The 27,231-nt window shown below is 48.8% G+C and overlaps 1 protein-coding gene across 3 annotated transcripts in view; it reads right to left on the reverse strand.

Moving 5' to 3' along the window:
• Positions 1 to 27,231, reverse strand: part of LOC133349248 (metalloprotease TIKI1-like) — a 94,120-nt gene that overhangs the window by 61,999 nt on the left and 4,890 nt on the right. For 2 of the 3 annotated variants that reach the window (XM_061562587.1, XM_061562596.1), the window contains 4 exons: positions 25,208 to 25,471; positions 22,076 to 22,259; positions 21,164 to 21,306; positions 1,052 to 1,231 (listed from right to left, as the gene is read on the reverse strand). In XM_061562587.1, the coding sequence (XP_061418571.1) occupies positions 1,052 to 1,231; positions 21,164 to 21,306; positions 22,076 to 22,259; positions 25,208 to 25,471 (771 nt within the window). The remainder of the gene's footprint in view (positions 1 to 1,051; positions 1,232 to 21,163; positions 21,307 to 22,075; positions 22,260 to 25,207; positions 25,472 to 27,231) is intronic. The other variant, XM_061562604.1, reaches the window with a different exon arrangement.

The raw sequence follows: 27,231 nt of genomic DNA on the forward strand, positions 1-27,231 counted from the left end.
CACTGGATTTCCTGACCCCCCCCCCCCCCCCCATCCATCGCCTGCACCGACCATCGCATCTGCTCGCAGGATCGCGACCATCATCCCACGTCCACGGCGCGTCTCGACCGCGTGCGCCTGAGAGCCGCGGCGAGGCACTTCGGAGGCCCGAGCAATAAAACACCCAAAGCGAAACAATAACAAGGCCCCCAAAGGTGGCTCAAAAATGTTACTCCCAGCGGTGTGCGAGTCTGAATACGAGCCAAGTCGAGGAGGGGGGAGGAGGGACACGCCCTATTGGTTCGGAGGGCTCGTGATGGTCCGCGTTGGAGCAACCGAGCCAACGCAGCCGAGGGAGCCTGGGTTCGAGCCCTGGCTGTGAAAAGCACGCTTCATAACCGGCAAAGTCATCCGATTGTCACCGGCTTTCATCTCTCGATGGGCGTGCGTGCTGCAAATGCAACGAGTTGGCACAGTAGGGGGGGTACAGCTGCTGGTGCATCTAGCGGTCATCTGAGTCAGCCAACCCATGGCACATGCTGGGTCTGTCCCGTGGCCTTCCTGTCAGCAGCGAGCCTTCGACACTTCACGTGGTGGCCTCAAAGTGCACCTGGCCTGGCACAGGCGCCGTGGTGACGTCACCGTCACTTTGTGGCGAATGGCGGGGTATTGATAATGGAGTGTGTTTAAATGCGTATCTGCGTCTGTGTGTACGTGTGTGTACGTGTGTGTATGTAGTTGTCACACACACACACGCGCACGCGTCGTGTGTGAGAAGCGGTGGTGTAGCGGTTGCCGCTCACAGCCAACACCGGTGACGATTATCTGAACCGGTCCTGGGCCTCCCCAAGGTCGACTCAGCCTCAAATTAGCACCTGGTGCGGTGTGTAAACATCGCCACTGGGGAGACAAAGGCGGTCGGGCGTGGTGCTGGCCACCCACCCCCTCGTGTGCCGTGCCGGCCTTCAGAAGTGCTCGCTAACAGCACTTGCCCCAACAGTGTGGTGTTCAAGGCTATACGGGGGCTCTTTGTCTTTAGTGCGCGTGCGTGTGCGTGTGTGTATCTCTGTACCTGCGAGGCGTTTTGCCCGAACACGAAGGCCGTGAGGTCACCGCAGTTGTAGTGCTGGATGAGCTGCTCCGTGCTCGGAGTGGGGGGCTCCTCCCAGGGGCCCCCCACTCCTCCCCGCGCTTCCCACAGGCCCCGCACGCTCTCGTGCTGCAACAGCGACTGATTGAGTGCAAACACCACCTGCTCGCGCGGAGACGTGGGGCAAAACGTAAATTACAAAAAAAACTACTTTGCTTTTTGTTTTACAGCAATTACCATGGTCGGGATCGAACCCACGAGGTGCTGGATACCGGGCGAGTTGAGTTAACATCTCGCAATTCTGGCGCCAATTTACATTTCAACAAACGTAATTGCATTTGTAATGTGTACGTTGCTATGTGAATGTGCGCCACGGTGGATCGATGTTAACTCCCTCGCCTGGTATACAGGATGTCGTGGGTTCGATCCCGACCCTGACGCCTGCTGCTGTATATTTGGAGTTTGGACGTTCTCCCCGTGGTCGCGTCGATTTTTCTCCGGCTCCTGCGGTTCCCCCCCCCCCCCCCCCCCCTCCACATTTAGAATCACTATCACGCATTTAGAGTATTTGGCTGCTTTACATTTCCACTTTGTGAACCACTTCGTTGAGTTATCAATTGTTGGCCTTAGTTGGTCAAAAAAATAAAAGACGTTTGAAATAGTTTTAGTTTACAAATTTAAATGACATGTGTGCCGCGTAGGGCACACAGTGGCCTTGCGGAGAGGTTCACGAATTAGAAGCCAGCGGCCGCCCTGGTTAATACTGCACGGCGGCCGTTGATAGATTCCCGTGACGTCATTGGCGAGAGTTGGGCCATGAGCGTGCCTGCGTCGCGGTACATTATTGGCCAAATTCGAAAAACAAAATCATCCCCTCGGTATGAAAAACTATCGAACACAGAGCAATCATGGCCCCCTCCCCTAGGGCGAAAACTGGGCGGGACCCTCGTGACAAAATTCTCGATACCTCAGCGAGGGATCTTGACGAACTGCAATATGCCCCCGCTTGACTGAGCCGATGTGTGACTTTGTATGTGAGCGACCACCAGGGCTTTGCCAGGTGTTGAAGATGGGGGCGTGGGGGTTGCAAGGTGGCCCTCACCCCCCTGTCCCCCCACCCCTCGCCACCGGCGGTGCTGAGTATCACCCCCTGCTATGCCGTGGTGGGCTTTCTCTGGTTTCCTACAACGAGAAGCCGACCTGACAATATCATGGCATTCATGGCCAGACATCGCAACGTAGCAGCACTCTCCTGGAAATGAGTCTTGAGGCTCTGAAGCTCTCCAGGCGGGTGAAGTGACCAGCATTATTCTGAAATGTGAAGGTACTGCATATTCTGAACAAAACAATGTTCATCTTCTTGGTTCTTTCGGTAAAGTCACATTCTACGTGACTTTACCGAAAAAACCAAGAAGATGAATCCCTGCAGTCACGAAAGCTTTAAATCGAAAACAATGTTACTTTTTTTTAAACATGACGGTTCGTGCATGGAACTTGATTAGCCTCTATATAAATTAATGGAATTTTTTATAAAGAAACGGGTAATTTATAGGACGAATGATTCCGTTAAAAGATCAGATCATACATTATTCTGAACTCAACGGACAATTTTTCACGTGGATCATTAATATCTGGAACTTGATTGGCAATTATTTTAAACCTAATAGGTAGTTTCTGCAGCTTTGTCACGAACTTGTTGAAACTGATGGATACATTTCGATACCTCATTGGGGATTCATTAAACTTAAACTATGTTCCTCCACACAACATGAGAGTATTTTTTGACACATCACATCAGCCACAATGCCTTCGGGGAAGTGCACAATATCTGCAGAGATGGTGTAAGAGACGTTCAACTCTGGACCGATTTTGACAGCCAGCATTTAACCAAACGCCTTGCCTATTAATTTCGAAAACATGGCGGGAACATGTTCACAATCCATATATTTTATATATACTTAAGATATTTTTTATGGAACTTTTCGGGGGTATTTTGTTTCTAAATTACGTTCCAATTGTGTCATGCCACGTGACGAAGATAGCTCCGCTCCAATTGCTGCTGCAACTCACGGTGCACCATGCCGTGTCACGTGGCCACCTCGGACGATGACGTCACTGAACCACTTGCGAGTGCCTTAGGTTGGCCTCTTCGTCCACGCTCGGGGTACGACCTTGAAAAAATATGTTCTGGCTACGAATGTTCGTCGTCAATAAAATGTTTTTTTTTTATTCTCAGAGATGACATTTGGCCAACTTTTAGTGAACCACCAAATTTCAAGCTGTGAATTCTTGATGCGATCCTTAGTCTCTGCATATGCGTCGCCAATTTTTTTCTTGGCGAACAGATAACGTCTGAAACATCGTAGGTAATGTACACTACATGGTCGGCAATTTTATTAAATGTAATGGGTGATGTATGGAAGTCAAATAATAGTTGTTATTATTACCACAGACTAATTCTAGACTAATTTCAAGTTCTGCTTTGTATATTTTCATAATAAGACCTTTTCAGCCAATTCATGAGAGGTTAAACACGCAACTATATACACTCTTCTATGAAGTTGTCTTATAATAATTTAAAATATTCACTGGAAAGCGTTCTTTCGAAGAGAGAGAGTACGACTCAGAGCCGCGAGGAACCACATGCAAGTGGGAAGGCAGCCACACGAAAAGCTGATACCAGCAATTGCCCAAGCTCTACGGTTTTCTATATATGAAGGTGTTATCCGCCTAAGCCGTTGTGATAACGTACGTGTAAGTCATCAAAACGGAACCAGAAGAAAAACTCAAGTAGAATCACTTTATTGGTACCAAGGCTTCCACAAGGCCACGCGGGAGGGCATGTGGAAGGAACGTTTGGACGAAAACGGGATGAGGTTCAACATCAAAAAGACGGAGTATATGGAGTGTGGCCCCCAAACCGACGGCACCATCAGCATTGACGGAGAAGATCTGAAGAAAGTGACGGACTTTAAGTACCTGGGCTCCACCATCAGCTCAGATGGTAGCATCACGACTGATGTAAGGTCACGAGTCAATGCGGCGTGGATGAAGTGGAGGCAAATCACCGGAGTCCTCTGTGATCGGAAAATGCCGGATAGGCAGAAGGGAAAAATATACAAGACCATCGTCCGACCGGTGGCACTCTATGGATCCGAGTGCTGGCCAGCCACAACTGTACACGAACAAGCTCTCCACACCATGGAGATGAGGATGCTCAGATGGAGCCTCGGACTCACTCGATGGGATCGTGTCATGAACGAAGACGTTCGGAAGCGACTTGGTGTGGCCCCAATTGCGGACAAGATGCTTGAGGCAAGGCTTCGGTAGTACGGCCACGTGATGCGAAGTGAAAAGTCATCAGTGGCCAAGACTGCCATGCGTATTGAGCCAGAGGGCCGCCGTCCACGCGGACGTCCGAAGAAGCGATGGATGGATCAAATAAAGGAAGACATAAAGACGGTCAACGCATCCCCTGAAGATGCCCTGGACCGAGCCAAATGGAGAAGACAATGCCGAAAAGCGGACCCTGCGCCACAGCGGGAATAACGCTAAGAAGAAGAAGGTACCAAGGCTTCCACAAGGCCACGCGGGAGGGCATGTGGCACAGTTTGGTGCCAGCTATCGTAGAGTGCGATCGTGCCGCTACGGTTCTCTGCGGTGAGTACAACATCTTTAAAAACAACGGCGCTAAGCTTCTTACACAATACATTAAACACTGAACCCGCTTGCGCGTTCTGAGATTCAGCGGTGAACGAGACGCCACCCTGCAACTTGCAGTCGTCTTGGAAACGGGAAAGGGTTAATGAGTGTTTATACATGTGGGAGAGAATCAGAGGGCATGGAAATAACCCACAGGGGCAGTACTCTTATCCAATTGAGATGGGGGCAGATGATATTAAGCCACACTCGCTATTTCGTCTGTTCCAGGCCAGGGTATGGCTCCCCCTCGATGTCCACGCGTAGAAGGGAGGTTCACAACATTTGTGTGCGGTAATCCACCAACCCTCGCTGCCTCGGCAGCGCTGGGTTACTGGCTAAGTGAATAGCCACCAAAGGTATTTTCGTGAATTTGATCGATAATATCTGAAACTTGCTGAGATTGCTTTTTTTACTTGCCGAATGATGATGATATCCGAAGCATAATCAATAATGTATTGGGTACGATGAATAATCCACCCAACTTGGCGGAAAAAATATGGAATTTAATGTACCAGTTTTTTTTTTTATGGTGTGATCATTAATTTCTTAAAACTGATCAGCAATTTGTAGAATTCGTGGAGTAACTTCTGAAAATTCACAAGTGATATATGGGAAAAGAGATGCATTATTTCTAAAATTGAACGCCTAATTTACAGATAGTTAATCATCATCATCAGCCATGGCCAATCCACTGCTGGATGAAGGCCTTCCGCAAGCCGCCACGCTACCTCTCGCGATCCTGCGGATGTAACAATCCGCCGGGCACGTGACCGCCGGGCACCCCGGGAACTTGAGCGATAATTTATGGAACTTTAAGGCTAATGCGTGGAACCGTACGGGGAATTTATGGGACGTGATGGGAAATGGCTGGAACTTGATAGGCAATCGCTTTGTTGTAACACTCCAGGCGGAACGGCTCCCTGTAGGACGGGAGGGGGGCGCATGGGGAGTGAGGCGAAGGGGCGAAAGGGGGAGGCTGGCGGTGGGGTGGGGAGAGAGAGGGAGATTGAAAGGAGAGGCAGGGCAGGCTGGAGGTCAGGGTTGCGCGTTTGAAGTCGGGAGCAGATGGCTCTTCGAAGCCTTTGAGTGCGGTTACTATGGAGCTCAAAGGGAGGGGAGAGAAAGGGAGAGAAAGGGAGAGAGGCAACGGGAGAGGCGGCGGGTAGCGGCGCGCGACACTTTGGGAGAGCCCGCAGGGGCGGATGGGGCGGACGCGAGGGGCCGGAGAGATGGAACACGCACGTGGGTAAATGTAATGACGAGAGCCACGGATGAGCAGACGGACGGACGCGCAGGCGGACAGAGCAAGAGACAAATGGACAGACGACAGACAGACATTCCAACAGAGGGATGGAGGACAGGTCGATGGTCAGGCAGACACACGCAACGAGCCGGTTTGGACAAACGTATCAATGGACAGACTTGCAGAAACACGGATGTATCAACTGATTGATGGCTATACGGTCAGATAGATAAACAGGTAGGAAAAACGTGCATGCACACACGGAATACATTGATGGACAATTGAGTGGAAAGGTAGCTGGAGAGATGGACGTGGAAGTATAGACAAACACACATGCACACACTTACTTGAAAGCGACAATAAATACAAGAATAATTGGACAGGAAGAATGACGAGCCTGGGAGCGATAGCGCACGGGAGAGAGAGAGAGCAGCAGTGTCAAGGGTTACAGAGAATGTCAGAGAGATATGGACACACACACGGGGTGCGCGCGTGAGAGAGATACAGAGAGAGCGAGAGTGGGAGAGGCGCGGTACAACTTGGGCAAGATTAACACCTAAGCAATGTCTAAACAACGTCTAAACGGCGCCTCGATGCGAGGCCCCCCCCCACGCACACAATGCCACTGATTCGTCGAGATTCACAGCGCTTCGCCATGACCCTCACTCGACCCGCTCACTCCAACGCGTGAGCGCAACCTCAACCAAAATTGCGCGGTTTTTTTAGAGACAAAGTTACTTGTGGTTTCGATTTAAAGCTTTCGTGACTGCAGGGATTCATCTTCTTGGTTCTTTCGGTAAAGTCACGTAGAAGGGAAGTAATAAAATAATATTATTTTATTATATTATTATATTATTTTATCATGTTTTATTTTTATTATTTTATTACTTCCCTTCTACGTGACTTTACCGAAAGAACCAAGAAGATTACTTGTGGTTCTTTCGGTAAAGTCACGTAGGTAGAAAAAAAATAAAAAATCACGAAGTTTCGATCGCAACAGCAAGCGATCGACTGAATTCGTTAGGGTCGCTTGTGTTGCGATCGAAACGTCGTGATCTATTGTTTTTTTTTTTCTTCTACCTACGCGACTTTACCGAAAGAACCAAAGAGCATGTATTCCTGCAGTCACGAAAGCTTCAAATCAAGATACAACTGAATCCGTTACTTGTGGGGTTGGTTTTTGTTAGGGGTTGTTCTTTTTGGTTTTTGTTCAGGTACGGTGGCCATACGTTTGTATTTTATCGATGAAGACGCAACATAAGCGTCCGTCATCTGGTGGGAAAGCATGGCCTACTACTGATCAGCAGACTGTCTGCATCAGCAGTAGGCCATGCGCCCGAAACGTCGTGATTTAATTTAGTTGTTTTCATTTATTTTATTGATTTTTTTACCTACGTGACTTTACCGAAAAAACCAAAGAGTATGAATCCCTGCAGTCACGAAAGCTTGAAATCTGGAACAGGCGAAGAGTTGACGCGCGTCCTTGGGAAAGGAGGGGGGCTTTAGCGAGCGCCCTATGAAGCATCCCGGGAGTGTGATCTTGTTTAAAGAAGGGGGGGGGGATATAAAACTATCTTCTTTTCTCGACAAACGAATTCGTAACTTGCATGGTTTTTTTGTTTGTTAGGTATGCGTTGGTGTTTTATCGATGAGGGCGTGCGGGCACGGCACGTACGCATAGACACGGTAGGCAAGGACACGGTACGCATGGACATGGCACGATACGCGTGGACATTGTACCCATGGACACGGTACGCATGGACACGGAGAATAGACGAAGACTTTGACGCTTGTCCTTGGGTAAGAAAGGAGACGTTAGCGAGCGCCTATTAAGCATCGCCGGAGTGCGATGTTGTTTAACAGAAGCGGGGGGGGTGGGCTAAATTAAATACAGAAACCTCGTGGGTGTGGGTGGAGGGAGTGTGGCGTAGTCAATGTTACACAAACGTAAAGCAAATGTTTAACGCGAATGAGAATGAGTAACGACGCATTCTCGCTTTTGGTGTTGACTAATGCACCTGTGGTTTTTTTTTACTTTCCAATAATAAGAGAGGAAGGGGGGGCTCAAGCCCCCCTCCCCGCCCCCCCCCCCCCCTGTGAACAGGGTCATTGATGAATGGAACAAAAACTGGAAAGTGGGCAAAGAAGCGTGGAGGGATGCACGCTGGGAAGGACACAGAGAGACAGGAAGATGAACGCTTGGATTATAAAACAAACACAAGTTCGGAGACGTGAGTATAATTTATTGACTGTTACTAAAAAAAATGTGCGCGCGCTTAGATAGGACACGTCATGGCTAAAACGGGATGATAGCCGTTTGGTTGAGGCTAGCGACGGAGTGGCAGTCAAAGGAGGGTTCAGTATAGCGCGGAGATGGGAGCGCGGTGGCTCGGGCAGAGCTTCGTGGCCGGATTGACCATTGGCTGATGGCGATGGTGGCTTTGCTGTGCTTGGGTGCGTGGAAGGTTTGTGGGAAGAGCTGGGGGAGGGGGGGGTGTTGGGAGAGTGGGAATTACGTGGTTTTGGAAATGACTGGGAGGGCATGAGGAGAAGGAGGAGGAGGCATTAGATTTACAGTTGCTTAAATCTTTTTCCAATAACATTGACTTTTCAAAAGTGTGAGGACACACATACACGCGCACGCATGGATTTAACTGCCGACTTTAGTCACGAGGCCAGGAACACTATAAAAACAACAGTGCGTTCGTCCACGCGTGAAAATAGTTTTGCGTGCGCGTGGACGTGCATACGTGTGCATGCGTTAGCGGTGCCATTGCCTCCACACATTGCACTACGATGCAGGCCACCTGAGTTCGATTCCTGGCCATGATGCACATCAATGTGTATATGCCAGGGTGGTGAAATGTTAACTACCTCGCCAGGTATACAGGAGGTAGACCCTAACGCCTGTATATTTGGAGTTTGTGTGTTCTCCTCGCTGTCGCGTGGATTTTTATCGGAGTCCTCCTTGTTTTACCCTTCCACATTTATAATCAACATGCGTTTAAAGGATTTGGCTGCTATACATTTTGATTCCACACGATGATAAGCCACTTTGTGGAGCTTATCATGTGTGACCAGGTGAAAAAGAGCTACATAGCTCAGTGGGCCTTACCTGGTAAAATACATTTTTAAAATATCAGTGACAATAAGGGCAATTGCCCGAAACGTCACGTGTAATGTGCATTAAAGGGGCCTTGCCTGAAACTTCGCCTTGATGTAATGTCCTTTTAAGGCCACGATGGTTACTGACGAATTTGCCGAGACTTATGTTATGTATTCATGGACCACTGCCAATGCCGCATCACCAAGTATCTGAGACTACCATAGGTCCCCTCTAGGTCAACTCGGCCTTAAATGAGTACCTTGGTATGTTGTGCAAGCATCGGCAACTGCGGACACTTAAGGCAGCCCAGTAAAGTATTGGCCACACCACCCCTTCGCGTGCTCCGCCGGGCTTAATAGGTGCTCGCTAACGGAACTTTGCCCAACAGCCCGTGAAAGGCTACGCGGGGGATCTTTGTCTGTCTATCTGTCTGTGGGGAGCGGTGGCGCACACTTCGCTACGAACCCCGGTGACCCGAGTTCGATTCTCATTCACGACCAACACCAATGACGATTCTATTACCCAGTCCTGGGCCTCACCTAGGTCGACTCAGCCTGAAATGAGTACTTGGTGTGCTGTGTTAACATAATAGGTTCTTCGCTGACAGCACTTGCCCTAAAAGTATGTTAAGGCTAGACGGGGGATCTTTGTCTTTGGTATGTGCGTGGTGGTTGTTTGTTTGTACGGTAGTGGCGTGTGCAGTGGTGGTGTGTCGGGGCACAGCTGGTGCATCTGCGAGTCATCTCAGTCAGTCGACCCATGGCACCTGGGTCTGTCCCAAGACCTACTGCCAAGCGGGTGTTCGACACTTCACGTGGCCTTGAAGTGCACGTAGCCTGGCACAAGCGTCGTGGTGAAGTCACCGCCACTTAGTTGCGAATGGCGGTTATTGTTGGTTTGTGTGTGATTGTGGTGAAAACAACCGTGTGACTAAACTTACGGTTATCAGATGTACTTATATTGAGAGTATTTCATTGATAGTAATAATTATTTAGCGTAGTTAATCAGGAAAGCCTCAGTGAGTCTCAATACTCTTGTTCAGGAGGATCCTGCCAGGTTTTCATAATCGGAGGCGATGCTGTGTGATCCCAATCGAGAAATTTGCAGAAAACATGTTTTAGCATTGGGATATTTGCCCAATACCGGTCACATTGTGTGTTTGCAAGCTAACCCATCTTTGATGACGACACGCAAATGACTGCGACGTCAAATGCCGAGGTGCGACGCTTTCCCGAAAACCCAGAGTTCGAAATTAAGCCGAGTCATCAATAACTTCAACAACAACTTCAACAACAACAAAACCCATCACGCTAAATGTTGTTCTCTAGTTAATTTCTCTTAATCTCAGCTCTGAGATGTTCAAACGTTTCTCTGACTGTGACGCGACAAAGATTACTGTCGCGTGCAGAGCGAGTAGAGAAAAGTGCTTGCTAGAGGTCATGTGAAGTGGTCTCAGAGGTCACTCTGTGACATATGCTTCCGTGGGGTCGAAGGGTTGCAGTGAACTTAGAGAGATCCAATGAGATGCATAGTCTCGAAACAAAGCACAATTGGGATAGAAATGTATTTTAAAAAATATAGAAATGAAAATGAGTTACTTGCCATAATGATAACCGGCCAAATTGGTCAAAGTGTCGGCCAAAAACTTTAGAAATCGGACCAGCAAAGGACGGGTCTCAAACTAGATTTGAAGCTTTCGTGACTGCAAGGATTCATACTCATAGGTTTTTTCGGTAAGGCACGTAGGTAAAAAAGAAATAATAATAATAAATAATAATAATTATAGAAGAAATAATATTAATAAAATATATAACTATTAGAAATAAAATATGATTTCTTCTATTATTTTGATTATTTTTATTATTTTTATTTTTTACCTACGTGACTTTACCGATAAAACCTAAGAGTATGGGTCCCAAACTGTCCTGGGCCACCCCCAGGTCGCCTCAGCCTTTACGCTGCTGCACTGTAATTATAATGGGTGGTCGTTGTGTGCGTGCACGTGCGTTGACTGTGGATGTATCCAGTTAGCGAAGTTTGGGAAAAGCAGGAAATGAGAGCATGGAGAGAGAGAGAGAGGCTGGGACCAAACTGCTTCTGGGTCCAAAAAAGACGGAGGTAACACAAAAAAAATTACCACAAAAAAACAGACAGTCTGTAGAGACGGCGCACACACGCATACGCATACTCTGCATACATACTCATGTAAACAAAGACAAAGATCCCCCGTAAAGACTTAACATACTATTGAGGCAAGTGCTGTTAGCGAGTAGCACCTATGAAGGCCGGAATGATGCAGAAGGGGGTGGGTGGGCCAGCCAGCACCACGCCCGACCGCCTTTGTCTCCCTAGTCGCGATGTTTACACACCACACCAGGTAGTCATTTGGGGCTGAGTCGACCTAGGGAAGGCCCAGGACCGGTTCAAATAATCGTCATTGGTGTTGGCCTTGTGTGGGAATCGAACTCGGATCGCCGGGTTCATAGCGCACTGTGCTAACCACTACACTACCGCTCCCCACATACTAATATAAACACACACACACGCATGTGCACGCATGTGCACGCATGTACACACTAATACAAAGACGAGACAAAGGTTCCCCGTATAGCCTCAACAGACTGTTGGGGCAAGTGCTGTTAGCGAGTAGCACCGATGAAGGCCGGCACGGCACACGAGGGGGTGGTGTGGCCGGCACCACGCCCTTGGTCGGGCCGCGGTTAGCGCACCACGACGATGAACCCGGTGAACTTAGTTCAATTTGCCGGTCACGGTCAACATCGCCGGCGAGTGCTCGATCCGAACAACAACTTCCCCTGCGTCTCCTCTCCCGAACAGATGATTTGGCCCACGCTGCATTGGCAGCGGTGCAGGAGCGCAAATGGCAACAACAACAACAAAAAATATTTGCCGTGGGCTTCTCTATGTATGTCCTGTGTCTCCCCGATGCTGTGTGTGTGTGTGAACATCAGCATTGGGGGAGACAAAGGCGGTGAGGCATGGTTCCGGCTGCACCCACCACCCACACACACCCTTCGCCACTTCGTGTGAATACAATTACCGCCTGTCCTGGTTTTTTTCCCAGGATCGTCCTCTTGTTGAGGAGGCATCTGTTGTCCAGGGAAGGAAGTCCCTAAGTCTTTACATTCCATTGTTGCTGCGCATTAGGCAATGCAGGTTTTCCCTCGCTTTATGCGGGTTTGGTTTGTGTGATTTCGCGTAAATGCGGCAAATCTATTTCTACCCGGCATTCACTCTACCTGTATGCAGTTATGCGGTCGTGTGTGTAGAGGTTAGCAGCGCTGCGTCTACGAACCTGGCGATCCGATTTCGATTCCAGCTCACAGCCAACACCATTGACAATTATCCAAACCGGTCCTGGGGCATCCCCTATGTCGTCACTGGGGAGACAAAGGCGGCCGGGCGTGGTGCTGGCCACCCGCCCCCTCGTGTGCCGTGTCGCCCTTCATAGGTGCTGCTCGCTAACAGCACTTGCCCCAACAGTCTGGGGGACATTTGTCTTTGTCTTGAACGCCGCAAACAGCTGTCTCTTCGCGCTTTCGCTTTGTGCGCCCCTCTTTTTGGAACGCATCTACTACTGCCGCACACAGAGAGGGGGACACCTGTAGTAGCAGCAGTAGCAGTAATAATAATAATACTGCAGATTGCGTTTAAAAGTACTTGTTTTCGCTTCCGCTGTTGTGAGATATTGTTCTTCTCACGACATGTCCCAATTATATTTTTTTAATCGCAAGACGTGTCCACCCTACAGCACTGGCCATTTCTACAAGATGCAGTAACAGTACTTTTGAGTGTTTGGGTCTCAGCGTGAGTCTATGTAGGTATATGGGCCTCTCCGCGAGTTTATGGACCATGTAAGTGAATGTGAGTCTATGGGCATCTATGTGAGTCAATAGGTATCTGTGTACGTCTGTGGGTTCTGCGTGGCAGTCTTTGAATCTATTTCTTAAGGATGATTGTGCGTGGCTCGAGAAGAGGCACAGAATAGACGTGCAATGCTCAGGGAAAATCCGAGCAGTGAACCCCATTCAATAAATGGATCTATCGGTCTCTTTGAAAGTCTGTGGATCATAAACGCGCATATGATGCACATGCCTCTATGTGAGGCTATGGGTTTATACATTTCCACAAGACAAGCCAGTTCATCATCATTAGACCTCCTTTGCCAGTACCAAAATATAATAATACGTTTTCCCCTTTTTTCTGGCAACCAAACTGAAACTTATTTTACGAGGATTAATGTCTTCATTAAGCACAATACTTGCAGTCAAAATACAAACAAAAAACACACTCTGATAATACATGCATTGTCCTTGAAGCTGATTGGTCCACACCAGAGACAGCTTTTTTTGAGCCTCGTCTCAATTGGTGCTCGACCAGACGTCACGGTCGACCCCGTGCGAAAAAGAGCTTCATAGCTCATCGGATTCCTCCGGTACAAAAACATATTCTGATTCTGAAATCTGCGCGTTCTTTGTGGAAGTCTACGAATCTATATTCGGACCACGTGCAGGCCATGAGGCTTCTGGCTTAGTCGAAGAAGAATACGAATATTTACACCGGTTGGCGCAGCGGATCTTGGAATCGCACGGTGAACGAGCGCGTGTTTGTATGTCGAGTGACAGATTTTGTCGACACACGTTTCCTTGACACGTCTAGCCATGAGGCACATGCTAGACAAACACACACGCACGCTGACTCTACACAGAACACAAACACACGCGTACGCGCAATCACGCCGTGCACGCGCAATCCATATATGCGCACACACGTGCTTGCATGCGTACACACGCTGTATATACACAACGAGACAAAGATGCCCCGTATAGCCTGAACGGACTGCTGGGGCAAGTGCCGTTAGCGAGCACGTGAGGATGTGGGGTGGCCAGCACCACACACCACAAATGGCGATGTTTACACACCGCACCAGGTACTCAGTTGAGGCTGAGTCGACCTAGGAGAGGCCCGTGACCAAGCGGTTTAGATCATCGTCACCGGTGTTGGCCGTGAGCGGGAATCGAACTCTGGTCACCGGATTCCTATCGCAGCGGCACTACCGCTCCCCACTGTGTACGCACTCACAGGCACATGCACGCACTTACATGCACGCGCAAATGAAAAGCAAAGAACCCCCAGATAAACTTCAACAGAGTTGGGGCAAAGTGCTGTTCGGCCAGAAATTTCAAGGCTGGAATGACGTTACGCGGTGGGGGGGGGGTGGTTAGTGGCCAGCACCCTGCCTGGCCGCCTTTGTCTCCCCAGTGATGATGCTAACACCTTAGGCCATGCAGTTCTGGGAGACTCAGGACCGGCAGAGATATTCGTCACTGACATTGATCACGAGCAGGAATCCAACTCGCGTCACCAGATTAGGCGGTGCAGTGCGCCAACCATTTCGCTACGTTTATACAAACGAAGACGTACACACACAAACACGCGCGATCCCTTGCGCATAAACACACAGACATGCGCACATAAACACACACGCAACATGTATACACATCCCCACTGATTCACCTAAATACACAAAGACACAGATCCCCCGTGTAGCCTTAACAGACTGTAGGGGCAAGTGTTGTTCGCGAGCACCTATTCAAGGCCGGCACGGCACATGAGCGAAGTGGGTGGCCAGCACCACGCCCGGCCGCCTTTGTCTCCCTAGCGGCGATGTTTACACACCGCACCAGGTACTCATTTGAGGACTGAGTCGACCTAGGGGAGGCCCCGGTATCGGTTCAGATAATCGTCACTGGTGTTTGATAATCGTCACTGGTGCTGTTAGCGAGCACACACAATGACACTAACACACACACATTCACACACTCACACGAACACACACTCACACGAACACACACTAACGCATATTCACATACACTCACACTAACACACACACTAACACACATTCACACACACTCACACGAGCACACACACACATATTCGCGCACGGCCAAAATCGCTTTGGTATTCTAACCAAGTCAAAACTATTTTATTTCAAAACTTGCTCTCAAAATAAATATTCGATTTTAAAAAAATGTCAGAAATGTAAAAATAATAAACGAATGCAAATTTATTTCAAAATATTTACAGTGGGATTTTTATTTTATTTAATATTATATTCATATCTAAATTGTAATCCTTACAACCGTCGTCGCACGTAACAGACTCTTCGTCGCAAAAGCACGTTGTCATCTCACTGACACACCCAGACACACACACACCTGATTCATCTCATAGCTGTCAACCCATCACGCGTTACCCGACACTATACACTACACCATCATACCGTGTCAACCCATCACGGTTTACCCTACACTATACATTACACTATCATACCGTGTCAACCCATCACGGTTTACCCTACACTATACATTACACTATCATACCGTGTCAACCCATCACGGTTTACCCTACACTATACACTACACTATCATACCTGTCAACCCATCACGGTTTACCCTACACTATACACTACACTACCATACCGTGTCAACCCAGCACGGTTTACCCTCCACTACACACTACACTACCATACCGTGTCAACCCATCACGGTTTACCCTACACGACACACTACATTATCATACCTGTCAACCCATCAAGGTTTACCCTACACTACACACTACACTATCATACCGTGTCAACCCATCACGGTTTACCCTACACTACACACTACACTACCATACCGTGTCAACCCATCACGGTTTACCCTACACTACACACTACACTATCATACCTGTCAACCCATCACGGTTTACCCTACACTACACACTACACTATCATACCGTGTCAACCCATCACGCTTTACCCTACACTATACACTACACTATCATACCGTGTCAACCCATCACGGTTTACCCTACACTACACACTACACTATCATACCGTGTCAACCCATCACGCTTTACCCTACACTATACACTACACTATCATACTGTGTCAACTCATCACGCTTTACCCTACACTATACACTACACTACCATACCGTGTCAACCCATACGGTTTACCCTACACTATACACTACACTATCATACCGTGTCAACCCATACGGTATACCCTACACTATACACTACACTACCATACCTGTCAACCCATCACGGTTTAACCTACACTATACACTACACTATCATACCGTGTCAACCCATACTGTTTACCCTACACTATACACTACACTATCATACCGTGTCAACCCATACTGTTTACCCTACACTATACACTACACTACCATACCGTGTCAACCCATCACGGTTTAACCTACACTATACACTACACTATCATACCGTGTCAACCCATACTGTTTACCCTACACTATACACTACACTACCATACCGTGTCAACCCATCACGGTTTAACCTACACTATACACTACACTATCATACCGTGTCAACCCATCACGGTTTACCCTACACTATACACTACACTACCATACCGTGTCAACCCATCACGGTTTAACCTACACTATACACTACACTACCATACCGTGCCAACCCATCACGGTTTACCCTACACTATACACTACACTATCATACCTGTCAACCCACACGGTATACCCTACACTATACACTACACTATCATACCGTGTCAACCCATCACTGTTTACCCTACACTACACACTACACTACCATACCGTGTCAACCCATCACGGTTTACCCTACACTACACACTACACTATCATACCGTGTCAACCCATCACGGTTTACCCTACACTATACACTACACTACCATACCGTGTCAACCCATCACGGTTTACCCTACACTACACACTACACTACCACACCGTGTCAACCCATACGATATACCCTACACTATACACTACATTATCATACCTGTCAACCCATCACGCTTTACCCTACACTATACACTACACTATCATACCGTGTCAACCCATCACGGTTTACCCTACACTACACACTACACTATCATACCGTGTCAACCCATCACGCTTTACCCTACACTATACACTACACTATCATACTGTGTCAACTCATCACGCTTTACCCTACACTATACACTACACTACCATACCGTGTCAACCCATACGGTTTACCCTACACTATACACTACACTATCATACCGTGTCAACCCATACGGTATACCCTACACTATACACTACACTACCATACCTGTCAACCCATCACGGTTTAACCTACACTATACACTACACTATCATACCGTGTCAACCCATACTGTTTACCCTACACTATACACTACACTATCATACCGTGTCAACCCATACTGTTTACCCTACACTATACACTACACTACCATACCGTGTCAACCCATCACGGTTTAACCTACACTATACACTACACTATCATACCGTGTCAACCCATACTGTTTACCCTACACTATACACTACACTACCATACCGTGTCAACCCATCACGGTTTAACCTACACTATACACTACACTATCATACCGTGTCAACCCATCACGGTTTACCCTACACTATACACTACCATACCGTGTCAACCCATCACGGTTTAACCTACACTATACACTACACTACCATACCGTGCCAACCCATCACGGTTTACCCTACACTATACACTACACTATCATACCTGTCAACCCACACGGTATACCCTACACTATACACTACACTATCATACCGTGTCAACCCATCACTGTTTACCCTACACTACACACTACACTACCATACCGTGTCAACCCATCACGGTTTACCCTACACTACACACTACACTATCATACCGTGTCAACCCATCACGGTTTACCCTACACTATACACTACACTACCATACCGTGTCAACCCATCACGGTTTACCCTACACTACACACTACATTATCATACCTGTCAACCCATCACGCTTTACCCTACACTATACACTACACTACCACACCGTGTCAACCCATACGATATACCCTACACTATACACTACATTATCATACCTGTCAACCCATCACGCTTTACCCTACACTATACACTACACTACCATACCGTGTCAACCCATCACGGTTTACCCTACACTATGCACTACACTATCATACCTGTCAACCCATCACGGTTTACCCTACACTATACACTACACTATCATACCTGTCAACCTATCACGGTTTACCCTACACTATACACTACACTATCATACCTGTCAACCCACACGCTTTACCCTACACTACACACTACACTATCATACCGTGTCAACCCATACGGTATATCCTACACTACACACTACACTACCATACCGTGTCAACCCATCACGCTTTACCCTACATTATACACTACACTACCATACCGTGTCAACCCATCACGGTTTACCCTACACTATACACTACACTACCATACCGTGTCAACCCATCACGGTTTACCCTACACTATACACTACACTACCATACCGTGTCAACCCATCACGCTTTACCCTACACTATACACTACACTACCATACCGTGTCAACCCATCACGGTTTACCCTACACTATACACTACACTACCATACCGTGTCAACCCATCACGGTTTACCCTACACTATACACTACACTATCATACTTGTCAATCCACATGCTTTACCCTACACTATACACTACACTATCATACCGTGTCAACCCATCATGGTTTACCTTACACTATACACTACACGATCATACTTGTCAATCCACACTCGTTACCCTACACTATACACTACACTACCATACCGTGTCAACCCATCACGGTTTACCCTACACTATACACTACACTACCATACCGTGTCAACCCATCACGGTTTACCCTACACTACACACTACACTATCATACCGTGTCAACCCATCACGGTTTACCCTACACTATACACTACACTACCATACCGTGTCAACCCATCACGGTTTACCCTACACTATACACTACACTATCATACCTGTCAACCCATCACGGTTTACCCTACACTATACACTACACTATCATACAGTGTCAACCCATCATGGTTTACCTTACACTATACACTACACTATCATACTTGTCAATCCACACTCGTTACCCTACACTATACACTACACTACCATACCGTGTCAACCCATCACGGTTTACCCTACACTATGCACTACACTATCATACCGTGTCAACCCATCACGGTTTACCCTACACTATACACTACACTATCATACCGTGTCAACCCATCACGCTTTACCCTACACTATACACTACACTATCATACCGTGTCAACCCACACGGTCTACCCTACACTATACACTACACTTTCATACTTGTCAATCCACACGCTTTACCGCGTATTCTTAGTACAGGGAAATTGAGTTTTCAGGTCCACAGGGCGTACAGCAGTTTCAAAACGGGCAACATTTTTGTTGTCTATTTGTTTGTGTTTCTCCCTTGTGATGGAGACTTTGTAGGGTGAACGTTGAGATGTATAAGGGGCACGGGGTGACCAATGAGGTCTGAATTTATCTGTAATAAGGTAGGGCACTGATAAGGGGTTGACAGGGATGTCATCTGCGACATCTGTAAAAAAAGCGCATCATAGCTCATCGGATTTCTCAAGTATAAATCAATATTCCGATTCTGATATTCTGAATCGAGACTACTCTGAAACAAATAAAAAAAAATCTGGCACGGTCACGGATGCTCTTGGATTGCGTTTTGTTGTTGTTGTTCGGATTCTATCGACAGTGTGACGTCGCTGCCGCGGTTTTCCCGCCAAAAGTGTGCGTCACGTGCTGTCGGGTGAGGTAATTGTGTTGGCACAAAGACAGATGATGCAAATGTCTGAAATTCAGAACACAACAAACTCGTTGTTTATCTTGCTTCACATAAGTCACTCTCCCTCCTGTGTGTGTCACTTCTCGCCTCTGTGTGTGTCACGATCTCTCTGCTGTGAGTTAAGCTCAGATGTGTGTGTGTGTCACTGCAATGTGCATGTGTGACGCTCTCTCCTGTGTGTGTCACCACCCACACCTGTGTGTGTGTCACTACCTACCTGTGTGTGTGTGTCACCACCCACACCTGTGTGTCACCTGTGTGTCTGTGTGTCACTGCCCACCTGTGTGTCACCTGTGTGTGTGTGTCACCTGTGTGTGTGTGTCACCTGTGTGTGTGCGTGTCACCTGTGTGTGTGTGTCACCTGTGTGTGTGTGTCACCTGTGTGTGTGTGTGTGTCACCTGTGTATCACCTGTGTGTGTGTCACCTGTGTGTGTGTCACCTTGTGTGTGTGTCACCTGTGTGTCTGTGTGTCACCTGTGTGTGTGTGTCACCTGTGTGTGTGTGTCATCTGTGTGTGTGCGTGTCACCTGTGTGTGTGTGTCACCTATGTGTGTGTGTCACCTGTGTGTGTGCGTGTCACCTATGTGTGCGTGTCACCTGTGTGTGTGTGTCACCTGTGTGTGTGTGTCACCTGTGTGTGTGTGTCACCTGTGTGCGCGTGTCACCTGTGTGTGTGTCACCTGTGTGTGTGTGTCACCTGTGTGTGTGTCACCTGTGTGTGTGTCACCTGTGTGTGTAGTCACCCTGTGTGTGTGGGTCCCCTGCGTGTGTGTGTCACCTGTGTGGGTCACCTGTGTGTGTTGCCACCTGTGTGTGTTAGTGTGTCACCTGTGTGTGTGTGTCACCTGTGTGTGTCCACCTGTGTGTGTCTACCTGTGTGTGTCACCTGTGTGTGTGGGTCACCTGCGTGTGTGTGTCACCTGTGTGTGTCACCTGTGTGTGTGTGCCACCTGTGTGTGTGTGTGTCACCTGTGGTGTGTGTCACCTGTGTGTGTGTGTGTCACCTGTGTGTGTGTCACCTGTGTGTGTGTGCGTGTCACCTGTGTGTGTGTGTGCCACCTGTGTGTGTGTGTGTCACCTGTGTGTGTGTCACCTGTGTGTGTGTCACCTGTGTGTGTGTGTCACCTGTGTGTGTGTCACCTGTGTGTGTGTGCGTGTCACCTGTGTGCGTGTCACCTGTGTGTGTGTGCCACCTGTGTGTGTGTGTGTCACCTGTGTGTGTGTGTCACCTGTGTGTGTGTCACCTGTGTGTGTCACCTGTGTGTGTGTGTCACCTGTGTGTGTGTGTGCGTCACCTGCGTGTGTGCGTCACCGCTCACCTGCGCGGTGCTCAGGCGGTTGAGCGGCGCGCACTGCTCGTGGACGAGCTCCACGGCGCCCACGTGTTTGCGCGCGCGCGCGGCCTCGCGCGCCAGGTGCACGTCCAGCAGAGGGGGCGAGTGACTCCCTCCTCCTCCACCTCCTCATCATCCACAAAGACAAAGATCCCCCGTATAGCCTTAAACGAGAGAGTGTCGGGGCAAGTGCTGTTCGCGGGCACCACATATAAAGGCCGGCAGGGGGTGGGTGGCCAGCACCACGCCCGCCTCGCCTTTGTCTCAGGTACTATTTTTTGAGGCTGAGTCGACCTTGGGGAGGCCCAGGACCGATTCAGATAATCGTCACCGGTGTTGGCCGTGCCCGGTTCGTGGCGCAGTGCGCTAACCGCTACCCCACCGCTCTCCACACAGACACACACACATACACACAGACACACACACACAGACACACACACACATACACACAGACACACACAAACACACAGACACAGACACACACACATACACACAGACAGACACAGAGACACAACAACAACAATCGCCATTCGCCACTAAGTGGCGGTGACGTCACCACGACGCTTGTGCCAGGCCAGACACACACAGACACACACACACAGACACACATACACACACAAACACACAGACACAGACACACACACAGACACACACACACACAACCACAAAAATTCCCCCCGCGATGGCCTTGAATACCTCTTTTCCACTGAACTGTGCCGGGGGCCGTGGCGTGCCAGCACAGCACGGTGTCCAGCTGTTGTTGTTTTTTCCACTGCAACAGCCGAGCCGCGCCACTGACGTCACGCGCCAAAGTGTCGATTCAAACGGCGCCCCCCATCCCCCTCCCCACGCCTGCGCTGGCCCCACCGCGGCAACGTGGAATGTCCACCGCCTCACCTTCCCGTGCGGAGGCTCTGAGGGCCGCCTCACTGAGCCAGGGCAGGAGCAGGAGGAGCCAGATGGGGCGCTTGCGACGCCACTCGCCGCCCGAGAGGCTCACGAGGAGGGGGTCCCTCCTGCGACTGCCCCCCTCCCGAGACCCCCATCCCAGCAGCCGCCGTCTCACGTACGCCAGGTGACGCTATGACGACAACAACAATGGCGACAACAACAACGATGGCGACAACAACAATGGCGACAACAACAATGGCGACAACAACAATAACCATTCATCTTCTTGGTTCTTTCGGTAAAGTCGACAGACCTGGTTTTCACATGAGGACGGCTGCTTGCGTTGTGGCGGAAACGGCGTTGAGAATTATTTTATTATGCTTTATTTTTATTATTTTATTACTTCCCTTCTACGTGACTTTACCGAAAGAACCAAGAAGATGAATCCCTGCAGTCACGAAAGCTTTAAATCGAAAAATAACAATTCATTCTAGATTTGAAGCTTTCGTGACTGCAAGGATTCATACTCTTTGGTTTTTTCGGTAAAGTCACGTAGGTAAAAAAAATAATTAAATAATTTTCTTTTCATTTATTTTATTTTTTACCTACGTGACTTTACCGAAAAAAAAACAAATAGTAACAATAAACATTGTGAAGTGTTTGTGTTGTTCGTTTAGAGATCGCGTGAATAGAGTTGTGTCGTTAAACCTGCCAGCACCCGGCACAGCCAATTCGTAAGGGAGCTGCGGTGGCTAGGAGATGTTAACTACCTCGCCTGGTATACAGGAGGTCGTGGGTGCGATCCCAACCTTTACGCCTGCTGTATATTTTAAGTTTGTGTGTCTCTCTCTCTCTGCCCGTGGTCGCGTGGATTTTTCTCCGGGTCCTCCGGTTTTCACTCCACATTTGGCATCAACATCCACGCATTTAGATAATTTGGCTGCAATACATGTCCACGTGATAAGCCACTTCGTTGAGCTATCATCTGTGGCCAGGTCGCTTCTGAATAAGAGCTATATAGCTCAATGGGCCTTACCTGCTAAAATAAAAACAAATAGTTAGATACAGTTAAAGGTTTGTCACGTAAACTAAACATGCCAATTAGTTACCACTTCAGCACGAACCGGTGTGCTGGAGAGTAAACCATCACAACATTTACAATTCAAGTACGACGTTCCCCTGACTATTGCAACCAGCTTCATCAGGCGAGTATGGATTATTGTTGGTCGTCAAACGCCTATGCGTTAAACTGACAACGATAACGCAACAACAACGTTACGGAGGAGGGTCAAGGTAACAAACGCACACCACGGATCCCCCTTGTAACATAGCCAGGGTCGGGCTAAATAACTCGTCCTCTCATCGGCTGAGTGTAAACTTATCCAGAGCCACCCTGGTTGACAATGCAGCCTCCTCACCCCCTGCACCAGTGTCCCTCCCCAAATTAATCTGTCCGACCCTTTTCACGTACAATCGATGTTGTGTCAGTTTCAAGAGGTATAGTTTCACGATAGTAAATCGTAAAACTTTTTACGATTAATCAGGTGTGAAAACCACGGCAAGAAAATTTGAAAAAGTGGTTTTCACACCTGATGATGATTGCTTCTGTTGCAATCGAAACGTCGTGAGAATTGTATTGTTTTCATTTTATTATTTTATTATTTCCCTTCTACGTGACTTTACCGAAAGAACCAAGAATATGAATCCCCTGCAGTCACGAAAGCTTTAAATCGAAACACTACGTCTATTGAATCTTTCCCCCGCCCCTACCTATCCACGGTGACGAAATGTTAACTACCTTCGCCTGGTATGCAGGAGGTCGTGGGTTCCATCCCAACTCTGACGCCTGCTGTATATTTGGAGTTTGCGTGTCTCTCTCTCTCTCTCGCCGTGGTCGCGTGGATTTTTCTCGGGGCCCTCTGGTTTTTACCTCCACATTTAAGAATCGGCATCACGCGTTTCGAGTGTGAGGCTGCTCTAAATTCCCACACGATGATGAGCCACTTGGCTGAGCAATCATTTGTGGCCAGGTCGCTTCTGAAAAAGAGCTAGTAGAGCTCAGTGGGCGCTTACCTGGTAAAATACAAGTTTATGTATGTTTTTTGTTTATATCCACAAAGGTTATTAGTCGCGAGTGGGGGGCAAAGTTAACTGATGTCCCTCCCCCGCTCACCCGAGTCTGCCAAGCAGTGGAGGGTTTAAGGCAGCAGCCCAACTGGCCCCCACCCCTCCCCTCCTAAACGCCAACTGCGCCCCCCCCCCCCACAACCTTAATAAGAGGTAAAGGGGCAGCCCTGCAAGTGCTAGCTCATGCTGTCACAACGCATGCATAATGACGCGGTGAGTCTGCGTCTCGAGTTGCGTACTGCCCCAACTCTTCACACGTGACCAACGCGTCATTATCCCCGAGCCTGGCCCAGCTTGGCCCCCCCGAGACAGGTTTTAATGTATTTCCAGCTCGGCTCGGTGAAATTTCCAGTGGAAGAAAAAACCTGGTCCCGTGCTGGCCCCGTGCTGGCCCCGTGCTGGCCCCGTGCTGGCCCCGTGCTGGCCCCGTGGCATGGCTCGGATGTATCAGTGGAACATCAACCATCACGCGAACTCCGGCCATCCTTACAGCAGCAGCGGCTTTTAGCTGGCCATCGAACAAAGACGGTCGCCGCATCACCCGCTGTCGGATGCGCTTCTGCGGCCGTCTGGAACGCGCTCTCCCTCCCGAGATTATGAAGCCACTGGAGCTGTGCACTTTTAAATCTAGATTGAAAACTCGTATCTTTCGAGTTAATTGTTGTGTTTAGTTTGTTGTTGTCCTTCCCCCGCACCTCCGATTAGCGCAGTTGGCTACGTTCGGTGCAAAATAAGTTCGGCATAAATACATACAATTGACCAATAACACTTTAATATAGATAGAGGATTGCAGAGCTTGGGAAATTGTTGGTAGCAACCGGCTCAACCGGCTGCTGCTTTCCAGCTCATTCGATGTCCCTCGGCGATTGCGAGCGATGCGAGTTGCAACGATTTCGATGCCGACGCTGCAGACAAAACCTCAACGGGCACAATTTAGCAACGACGACAGCGACAACAAGAACGCGCGTGTCACACGACGTTGCCCAGTAACTGCCCGGCGGCGGCCGTCACCTTCAGACGCAGGTAGAGCTCCCGGGGCAGCAGCGAGGGCAGGCTCTGCCCGCGGGGCAGCAGCTGGCAGCGGCCCAGCTCGGAGACGGTGTGAGGGTCGGAGAGGTCGAGCTCAAGGTAGACGCGCTCGCTGGAGGAGAATGCGCGCTTGGCATTAAGCGCCACGTAGTCCCAGACGCGCGTGTACGGGACGTGGATGGTGCCGAAGAGGTACGCGGGCGGGTGCCGTGACACGCTCCACAGGTACGAGTTCATCCGCGACACCTGGCGGAGGCAGCGGCGGGCGCGACAGAGTGGAGAGGTGGAACGGAGGTGGATGGAGGTGGACGGAGGTGGAACGGAGGGTGAGACGGAAACGGAACAGAGGTGAAACAGTCGTTGGACGGGGCTGAGCCCGGCTGTCCTCCTCCACATGCCCCCGTGGGCAAAGTACGAAACTATTCTCCGAGAGCGGATTTTCGGAAGCTGTCGGGCTGCGTGTCGAGCATTTCTGCTCTCGAGCGTTTGACACGCACTGACACTCCGCACGTCCGATTAGCTCCACTGTTGGCTATGTGCGGTGCGAAAGAAGTTCAACATATACCATCAGTAGTACGGCCGTGGCAAACACGTCTTTAGGATGGTAGTGTGCGTGGCGGAAGCAGCAGTAGATAGTAGCAGGTTGTGGTGCAAGCATCTATTAGATTGTCGCAGCGGGTGGCTAAATCATCTTTAACATCGTTAACGTGCATGCCAATAGCCTATTTAAATTATCAACTAAACTATATTTATTCTACAAGGTAAGGCCCGCTTAACTATATAGCTCGTTTTCATAAGCGAGTTGGCTATCACTAATGATAGCTCAACGAAGTGGGTTTGTCATTGTGTGGAAATGTATAGCAGCCAAATGCTCTAAGCGCACGTTGATTCTTCCTGTGGAAGGGAAAACCCGGTGGTCCCGAGGAAAACATCCATGCGACCACGTGGAGAGAGAGACACGCAAACTCCCAAAAAAACAGGCGTCAGCGTCGGGATCGAACCAACGACCTCCTGTATCCGAGGCGAGGTTGTTATAATCTCGCCACCGTGGCATCCCATATTCAGCAACTAAACTCTATTTATTTTATAAGGAACGCCTCCCCGGGTCTCATGACGAATCTTCTACGCGATTTTACCCGTACGTACGTAGCTAAACCGTGGTAATCGGAGGTGCAGGGGATGGCCAACAAACCAAACACAGAAATCAGTTCTAAAGAAATGAGTTTTCAATCTCGCTGATGATTTAAAAGCGCATCGCTCCAGTGGCTTCCTGATATCGGAAGAGCGTTCCAGACGGCCGCAGATGCGCATCTGAAAGCACGCGATGCCACACCGCACTGACCAGCGTGGTGAAGTATGGTCAAATAACCCCGGATGATAAAAAAAATACATTACTCAACGCGTAACTGGTTCGTGGGCAAGACATACCAATGCCGAGAATTGACACTGTACACTACTCAATTGAGATAACATGCAGCAGCAGTAGCAGCAGCAACATCGCTCCGCTGTTTCTACTAAAACCTTGCTAGGACCTTCCCTGGAGTAGAGGAGCATAGACTCAACAGGAACGACGTTTCGGGCAATGACCCTTCTTCACCTCACTAGAAATATCACTACGAATAATGAAGCATATTGCCCAATTTTCCGTCTGTTCCTGGATATATTTATTTTATCTTTAAATCAATGTTACAGACGAATGTGTCGCGTTATCGGTGCCTCGTGCACCACTGCCAACGTAGCAACGGCCATGAGCACATCATTTGTTTGCTCCTGAAAACGTCTTGAGACTCACGCGTTCCCTTGATAAGCGTGATACTATAATAATATGTTTTAATAAAAAAAAAAAATCCCCCACCGCACCCACAATTCTCACGGCACGAGGAAGCTCTCATCCAGCAGTGGATTGATGAAATGGCTCATGTGGGGTCAGGGCCAGGTTAAGGTTGTATGAGAGGCCTAAGGCTAATGGAAGAGAGGGATCTAACTATTTACTACATACAGCAGAG

This window comes from Lethenteron reissneri, chromosome 4 (assembly GCF_015708825.2).
Source record: "Lethenteron reissneri isolate LAM-NWPU_2019-01 chromosome 4, ASM1570882v1, whole genome shotgun sequence".
Classification (NCBI taxonomy): domain Eukaryota; kingdom Metazoa; phylum Chordata; class Hyperoartia; order Petromyzontiformes; family Petromyzontidae; genus Lethenteron; species Lethenteron reissneri.